The sequence below is a fragment of the Marmota marmota genome, unplaced genomic scaffold, assembly GCF_001458135.2.
Source record: "Marmota marmota marmota unplaced genomic scaffold, marMar, whole genome shotgun sequence".
NCBI classification, from domain to species: Eukaryota; Metazoa; Chordata; class Mammalia; order Rodentia; family Sciuridae; genus Marmota; species Marmota marmota.
In genome coordinates, this window is record NW_025999968.1 from 12,965,332 (window position 1) to 12,974,623 (window position 9,292).

General features: G+C 34.0%; 1 protein-coding gene across 2 annotated transcripts; it reads right to left on the bottom strand.

Moving 5' to 3' along the window:
* Window positions 1-4,025: 4,025 nt before the first annotated feature.
* LOC107136195 (centromere protein N-like) lies at window positions 4,026-5,623 on the bottom strand. Of its 2 annotated transcripts, XM_048803375.1 has the most exons (2): window positions 5,107-5,623; window positions 4,026-4,932 (listed from the first exon to the last, which is right to left on the bottom strand). In XM_048803375.1, the coding sequence occupies exons 1-2, from the start codon at window positions 5,476-5,478 to the stop codon at window positions 4,444-4,446; spliced, it is 861 nt and encodes a 286-aa protein (XP_048659332.1). In that variant the 5' UTR covers window positions 5,479-5,623; the 3' UTR covers window positions 4,026-4,443. The 2 variants fall into 2 exon arrangements, with proteins under 2 accessions (XP_048659332.1, XP_048659331.1); XM_048803374.1 differs by having other exon boundaries at window positions 4,026-5,623.
* Between the last annotated feature and the right edge of the window lie 3,669 nt (window positions 5,624-9,292).

The following is a 9,292-nucleotide window of genomic DNA, read 5'->3' on the forward strand; positions in this document are numbered from 1 at the left end:
TTTTGTTTTTTTTTTTTTTTTTTTTTTAATATTCCAGCAAGACTGGCACCATGTTAGTGGCTCTAGCCTTTTAAAGAGACTTGAGAGCAAATGCAGTCAAGATTTTTTGTCACTACCTCTCTGAAATCCATTGAACCTTAAAAAATGTATTGCATATTCATTAATGATCACTGCTGCAGATGGGCCTGGAGGCAATCATGCAAATGAATGTGTACCTTTACTGACATTTTTTGGCAACGTGCACTGTCCATGAAATTCTAAATAAAAACATCATCTCAAAACAACTGCATAAATTTTCTAGACTCTCCTGACTAGTCTGTTTTACTAAAGGTCTGGACATGATGCATTCATGCTAATCATGTGTCTCTTGGAAAACATCCTTCTTGCCTCCACACATGTGTTCCTGACAGCACCTTTTGTAAAGATGGATGTAGAGTTGCAGATGGTTTTCTCTTCTTATCTTTGAATACTTTGGACACTCTCAGAAAGAAAGAAGCATCTGAATAGTAAAGGGTAGCTTATAATTTTGGGGTATTGTATGAGCTTACTTTTTAAGATGTAATTCATGGGTCTTAGTGGTTATGCTAATCTATTAACAGTCAAATTGTTTGTATTAAGTGTTTAGGCCAGATACAGAAAAGAGATTTTGGACAATTGAAAAAAAAAATACTGCAATGAGATATCACAAAGGAGGAAGAAATGTTTCTGATTTGGAAGGAAATGTTTCTGATTTAGAAAATGGGACTTTGTTAGTTCTAACCAGGATTATTCATGGAAAAAGCAACCCAAGAGATTTTTATGTGTGACCACAATGGGAATGGATTGATTGATACCTGAAACTTTGGGATATTAAGGACATCAAGAAATTGTTATTTAACTATTCATTTCTGTATAAATTAGAAATGAGATAGACAGATATGATTGCACACAAAAGCAAAGCACATTTTACATTTTTATGTTATAAATTCACTTAATAATCAATAATACTGTCATATAGTAAGGGTCTTATGTGACAAGTGACTTTTTATACGACTATAGTTTGTAAAATAAAATCAGACATATTTACCCAATTAGTCCTCACAAAAACCCTGTGAATTAATTGCTACTATAATCACAGTTTTTAAATAAGTTACTGGGAGTTCACAGATGTTAACTGGTTTGGTCCAGCATCTCTTGAAAATTAGACCTCATTTTAGAATAACTCATGTTGAAATTGCTTTTATACCAATGACTGCTAAAAAATAAGATTCTGAATGTCATGGACAAGAGCATTCTATCAAAATCTTTTGCGTGGTATATATTAGAGAAAGAAATCTCTTCAAATAAAAATCTCCATTCTAGAGCAAAGTATGATTTTACCTTTTTAAGCGAGATTTTTATTGCACTGCCATTTTATCCTGGAAACTGGTGGTGATAATGTTCTACTCAAAGTTCTCTAAGTAACTATTTGTTTCTGTCTTCCAAGAAGAGTGAGCATTTTTTTCTACCTGATTATTTAATTTCTAAGACCAAGGGTATACCCACATTCTCCAGAAGGTGAATTTCTCCTGAAGGTGCTTGTTAGACCAGGACGCAAGAAAAGACCACTGACTCCAATTAAAATCAAATTAAAGCAAGCTTATTATTTCCACCAGCTGGGCTGCCTCTCCCACCCAAAACCGCGGAACAATACAGCAGCTGCAGCTTTCCTGCAGCCCAGTTTTATAGCCCAGAAAGTTACACAAAGGGGGGTTACAGATAACAAAACTCTGAGGAGCATAACACTAATGGTAGTTTACATTTTTGCTGGCCCTGACATCAGAATTTATGAAGGTCATTAGAGCCTCAGAGAGGGTAGTTATCTGGCCAGGGAAGGCCAAGATTTGTGAGGCATCACTAAAGTTTTAGAGAGGGCTGCTATCTGGTCGGAGGGCCAGGCATGGGTGAGTTCAAGGCACGGGCAGGCATTCCAAGCAGGTTCAGAATTTGCAGCAATTTATAGTAAAGCCAAAATTATCTTTTCATGGTTTTGTGGCGAGATGGCTCCCAATTTTAAGAAAAGATCATGTTGGGTCTATCGGTGCTGGCATGCCAATTACAGAACACCATGTACCTCTATTAGCTGACCTGTCAATTAGTGTTAAAGTTCATTGCTAGGCCACAAGAAAGACTGCAAAACAGAAAAGAAGAGCAAAGGAATACTGCAGAAGACATTATAACATTATATCTCCCCTTTTAAGGAGTAAATAAAATGTCACCAAGGATTCAGAGAAATTCAATATAAAATTGAGACCAGAAAGACAATAACCAGAAGAATTTAGGCCCTAAGAAGCAGTTACTAGAACAAGCAGAAAATAATTAATTAGGGTTTCTTTTAGCACAGAGAGTTGCAAGAGAACATTGCTATTCACGGACTATATTACATGAATAATAAAAATTGAAGAATCACATAACAGAAAAAATATAAATGAACCAAGGTAAATAGAATGGTTCCTGAAACTGAAGAGTGAATTTATGTACTAAAAAATCAAACTCAAAACAAGACGATACAAAGTATGAAGTATATAATAAGATAAAGATAGTGGAATCCATGTTCTAAACTGCATATACTAAAAGACTCAGAAAGAAAGAATCAAGGGAAGTAATACCTTATATTAAATGAAACATTTATGTCTTAGCTGTTTTGCTGCTCTGACCAACAAACCTGACAAGAACAATTTTAGGAGGAAAAGTTTATTTGGTGCTCACAGTTTCAGAAGTCTCATTCCATAGACAGCCAACTCCATTCCTCAGGGCTAGAGGTGAGGCAGAACATCATGGCAGAAGAGTGTGGTGGAAGAAAGCAGCTCAGGACATCACAACACAGACAAAATATATAGCCCAAAGTCACACCCAGAATAATCCACCTCTTTCTGCCACATCATACCTGCCTAGAGTTACCACCCAGTTGATCCCTACCAAGATAGTAATTCACTCATTAGGTTAAGATGCTCATAAGCCAATCATTTCACTTCTAAACTTTCTTGCATTAACACATGAGCTTCTGAGAAACACCACATATTCAAACCACAACAGTTTCTTAGAACTCAATAATGTTATGCCTTCAGATTAAAAGTCTATCCCGCCTGTAAACACCTGGCAGTACTTAGGGAACGCTGTCAGAACAACACTGTTTCCTAATGAAATTTAGAATACAAAGACAAGTACAGAACCCCAAAGTTTCCAGAAAGAGACTAGAAAAGAGTGTTTGGCATGAAACAAGTGGTAAGATTGAAATTAATTTCACCTTAAAATTTACTACATTCATAGATGAAAGAAGTTAATGGAAAATGCATTTTAAGGTAAACAAATTTGAACTTAAAATTCTTTATCTGATGATTCAGTTGTGAGAGATAAATAGGGCTGTTTTGCACATGGAATTATTCAGAAAGTTGTCACAGACAGAAGTTGAATTACTGGTGGGTGTTCTTAGCAAGAACACAAATATGAATCTAAGAGGAAGAAACAAATTCAAAAAATAATGGTAAACAACTAAATTAGTCAAAAATTGTAACAACTATTTCTTCTAAAAGTAAGTGCTTAAGTTAAAAATTTTCAAGTGGCACTAATCAGGGAAATAGGATGATGAATAAAAGTGTAAGTATGTTGTAGTTCTGGACTTCCAGTGGGTATACAGTAGGTGGATAATTTAATGGTAGCCATTGCTAAAAACAATATAATTCAAAGGAAGGTTTTCAAAAAATAAAGCTTACTACTAAAAGCAGAGAATAGAATGTATAGTTCTCAAATCCTTTGTAATTTTTTTTACCAGTTTTTCAGTATCTTTATTTACAAATAAGTATTATAATGGTCAGTTTGGATGTTACATGTATGATAAAATGCATTATGGAAAGTATCATATTTACAATGAAACAATTATTTTATAAAAATGAATCATTGGATATGTAACTTCCTCCAGTAACAACTTAGTGGACCCAATTCTATTCTCTGAATGGACTAATTTTATGATTCTTCTAGAAGTTCTGAGTTGGGTATAGTTCCTTTTAAGTGATCAAGGCTTAACAGAAGATCCCTAGAAAGGAACAATTGGAACTAGTCCTCCCTAGGATTGAATAGAGGCAGGAGTGGGGAAAAGGGCACTATATATGAGGCCAACAGGATCAACCACAGTGCCATATGCTTGGCTTCAGAGCATTCTGTGCTACTAAGGTCAATCCAGAGCCCAATACATATCCTGTGACCTCTCAAATGCTCACAACTGCTATATTTAGCAGGAAAAGTGGGAGAGGAGGCACAAGAAGGAAAGAATCAGTCCCAAAATTATAGGAACACTTCTACATTGTCAATACTAAGGATTAATTTCTAAAGTAAAGATTACTGCCAGAGGCTGTCCATCTAGCCATTAACTGGAATGTTTGTACACCATCACCAAGGAGCCCCTGAGTTTACAAAACTTTATACAGCTTATTTGTCTCTGATTTTAAAATAATTCATCCCCTTGTTTGGTATGCAAGTGAGCAGTGGAGAAAGTGGTGCATCTGCAATACCAGCTGGTGCTAAGGATTTCAATGCTTCCAAAAGATGTGGGCTAGAGAATTTTATTAGGCACCGGAGGGGTTCTTTCCTCTCAGCCAAGATGCCCCCATTTAAATCACTTTTGAACTTCGTTTCAAGCTTATATTGTGCAAATTCTAGTTGTGATTGAGGATAGTCTCCAAAAGATTCTTGAGTTATTCTTTGGACTCTCTCTTTTTCTACTTCATTTTCATGAATGATCCTTGAATCCATATTTACATCTAGTCCCAGGCATCTTTCCTGTAGAGGTGTTGTAGAGTTGTGATTTTCAAAGGTCTGATCATACTGTTTAAAAACAATAGCTTTGAGAGAGTCCAGGTGTCGGCTTCTCAGATCCATTTTCACAATCTGATGGTGTTTGCTAGCAACTGTCAGTGCCTGACCCAGAAGGGGCATAATGCTCTTAAGCCTGGAGGAGGTGAAGGCGTAGGGAGTCTGGGGGTAATGCACCACATATGTAGGTTTGTATTGGTTCGGCTTTGTACACTGTGTTCCCCAGGCAATTCGGATCCAGATTGCATTCTCCTCAGCATCTCTGAAGCTGATTGTCACATTTTTTAATGCTCTCTGAAGAATTTTCTTAAATGAACGTTTGAATTGTTCCATGTCAAAAAGGTCAACATCTTCATCTGGTTCTTTACTCATCTGAAAAACATCCCAAACTTTTTGGTGCCAATGTACTTGAGTATAAATGATGTCTAAAAGGGCTGCATCGTTTACACTCGCACTCTTCTCCTCACACAGCCCAACCAAGTCCTGAACCAGACATTCCTTTCTCTGCCGGAAGTTTATGGTCTGAAGTTGGTTTTCAGATAAAAAATCCCAGGCTTTTAAGATTGTCATCATTTCATTCATGGGGATTTTCAAGCTGGTCCTCCTGATAAATTCAGCAACAGTCTCATCCATCTCTTTGGCAGGTTTCATTCCATGGGCTTGGCACGTGGCTCTGGGCCTGGGACAGCACAGGACATCATGGAGTGTCTGGCAGAGATCTTTTCATCTCATGGAGGCGACCCACATCTCCAGCAGTCCGCTCAGCAGCGGTGCCCGCCGAGGCGCCTTCAAAGCCACCAATGCTTTGTAAATTTTTTTAAAAAAATGATTATTTAATAAAATACAGGAAAGTGTAATACAGACATTAAAACACTGAATGAAGAAAAAACAATATGTAAGTTTACAGAAAAAAACACCAGAGACTCAGGAGGCTGAGGCAGGAGGATCCCAAGTTTGTGGCCAGGTCAGCAACTTAGCAAGGCCCTAAGAAAATTAATGACACTGGTCTTTCAGAAATAAAATATAAAAAGGGCTGGGGATGTTGAAAGGTTTTTGATATCTTGATATTCTTTACAAAAATCTATATAAAAAGTATCATTATCATATTAATTGTCACTTGAATTTTTCCCATTGGAAAGAAGAACTACTCTTCTTCTTTTACTACCTGACCAGATATTGGCAGTTCAGCAAGGGCAACAGAAGAAATGCAGCAATGACAGTGTCAGTGGATGACCTGGGGAGAATGATTGTCACATGGATAATGCAGGAGAATCAGCTATCAGCACTCAGGAGCTTCTTAGCAGGGCAGCTAGATAAAACATCAGCATACAAAAGCAATCACCTTCCTACATGCCATAATAAAAAGGAAATGGAAGATTAAAAGTCTAAGCAAAAATAGAAGATAATAACAGAAACATAAAACCATAAGGCACTTAAGAACAAAGTCAACAAGTCATGTCCAAACAATTTAGTTTAAAATTCTAAAATAAACACATGGTGTTTAAGGAATTTTAGAAAAGCTATGTAGATAGAGAAACAGAAAAATTATTGGGTGAGAAAATATAACACTTCAAATATTACAAATCTCATAACACAAATCTATAATTTAGGATCAAACCACTCATTATCATGTATTTGTTTCTATTAAACTCAAGAAGTATACAGAAATTAATAAGGAAAAATGAAAGTGAAAAATATCTAAAACAATATTGAAAGAAAACAGTGGCAGGATCTTGTGCCATTAATATCAAAACATTAAGAAAATAGCAATTAAACAGAAACTACACTATTTTTAAATAAAAAGATAATAGTTAATACATAAATAAAGAGCCTAGAAATGTTAATATCTCTCTTCATTTTTCTGAATTAACATATTATAAAGTAGACATTTTATAGAAAGGAAAATGAATTATTTAGTAAATTAGAAAATAAGTTGGTATATATTTATAAAAAGTTTAAGATATCATTTTTTTATTCTTACAATGAGAATAGGTTCAAATAATAAAAATAAGTTAAAATATTCTTATAAAAGTAGATTATAGAATTATAATAAGACATATAAATGATAGTATGTTTGAGCTTTAAGGGGAGAAACCCTTCTAAAATAAGTCACAAAGCCAAAACATATGGAGAATTTTTAAAAATAGATATGAAAATTAAAATTTAACAAAAATCTCAGAATGTTTGCAACACAGTTAATAGGAAAATATTTGGAATATACTAGAAAATACCACAAATCAGTAAGGACAAGATGATCAAACATATAGGAAGACAAATGAAGAAATATTTGTATTTGTATTTCATGGAAAAAGAAAGAAAATTTAAGTTGAAGGAAAGAAAAGCTTTTCCTCAAGAGCAATAGACATGATTTTACATTGTTATTGAAATGTTCATGCGTTTGCATTTATATGTATAAACCCTATGTAAAATATTATATACTTCTAATACATCTGAGAATATATAGTACTTTACATATAGACCTACATATACATAAAATACCATTTTACATTTTTATGTGCATATAAACAAATTCATAATAAGAGAAGCAAAAATGGAAATTTAACTGACTTATGTCAATTATTCTGGGAAGGAACTTGGAATTTTTATTAGCAATCATCATTTTCTTTAACCCTACTTATAACCTCTTAATTCTGTACAAGGAAAACATATTCATGTAATATGTGTTTAAAATTATTTTAATTAATTTAAGTATATGGTATTAAAAAGTAAGATGAACAGTTCTCATAAATAGTTTTTACTAAATTCCAAACTCTAGATATTAGTAAACCTAGCCAGTTCCTATAACATATACCAACAGAGCAATCTGGCTAACATTCATTTTTGGAAAAATAATTATAAAAATTTAAATTATCACCAATAAAGGTTTGGGTGGCCAACACCACTCCAAGTCCGATCTATGTGCTGAGCTTCTTGATTTTTGTCCCTTGTAGGATTTAAATTGACTAAGATTGCTGTTAGCCTTCCAGGTTACACATTTTCCAGAGTTTGTATTTCAGTCAAAACAGTATTGATCTATAACCACTTAGAACACTATTGTCGTCTTCTGAGAACCATGTAAACAAAGCTTTAATTCTGCTTTGGAAAGATGTTTATAAAAGTATTTTTTATAACTGAATTCATAGCATTAAAAGACAAAGAAATATAACATTTGTAGTACAGTGATGCAAAATTATTCAAAATATGCTGTAATTAGGATAGGATCAACTTACATTGAAAAAAGTTGCTAGCACATTTTAGTAATGTACAATGGTGATAACATAGTTTAAAGATTCTGAAGGTTAGTTTCCTTAAGAGAACTGATGGAAAGGGAGATCGGTGACATCTGCCAATCATCATCAGATAGAGAAAACATCAGACACAGCATTACCAGGGAGAGTGGTCAAATAAATCCACCCTGTGTTTTATACTTCAATGCATCGCTTATTTAGTTGATAGAAAGCTTTTACAATCAAAGAAAGACTTTTTTCAAGGATTAGTTCAAAAGAAAAGAATTTCTTTACTTTCAAGAGAAAGCTGCCTGGCATGGGTGTGGTGTGTGCACACCAATGATGCAATCAGAGGCACTTTGATAACTCCCCCAGATTTGCAGGGGACAAGATTGCTTTGCAGAGCAGTGGTTTTTCTGGACTCCTTTTAATGTACCTTCATAGACATTATGCTTAAAAACTTAAGATTTATCTACAGTCTCAAATTTAAGATTAAAAATAAACATCTGTTAAATTTAGTTTAAATTTAACCTTCAGTAATTTGAAAGCTTTTGTACCAAATTAACTATTTAACTTTTCTCATGCCAATTCTTTTAACTGATTTTCACATCTATATTATACTCGTGTTTATATAGTATGGCAGCATCTGCTAGAACACATTCAAACACATTTATTGTCTGACATGTTCAAAAGAAAATAGAGTGAAAATAGAATGGAAAAAGTGAGTAGATAAATGTATAAGGAAAGTAGAGTAACATGAGTATTTTTGTCAAAATGACACTTGATCATGGATTTCGTGGTAGAAAAGGACTAAAGGGAAATATGTATGTATATCATGGTGTCTTAAAAAGAATGATTCAGATTTAAACAAAAAATTTTTTTGCAGTATTTTAAGACAAAAAAATCCATAAATCTTTTCAGAGATGAAAATGAGTAATAACAGTTTTTTAAATCAAACTTTTGAAATTATCTTTCCTATTTTTATTCTAATGAACACTAGATACTGACATTTATTTCACTTTTTTAAAATTTATATCTTTATTTTATTTTTATGTGCTGCTGAGGATTGAACCCAGTACCTCACACATGCTAGGCGAGTGCTCTGCTTCTGAGCCACATCCAGAGCCCTTTTGTCCTTTTTTTAATGTTTCAAAATACTTTATCCTTTTTTCTTTTCTTTTTGTTGGGGAGGATGGTGGTGCCAGGGATTGAATACTTTTAGTTCTACTAAAACTGAA

Bases quoted from the DNA above. Each gene is read 5' to 3' on its own strand.
- LOC107136195 (XM_048803374.1), bottom strand. From the start codon at position 5,478: ATGAAACCTGCCAAAGAGATGGATGAGACTGTTGCTGAATTTATCAGG.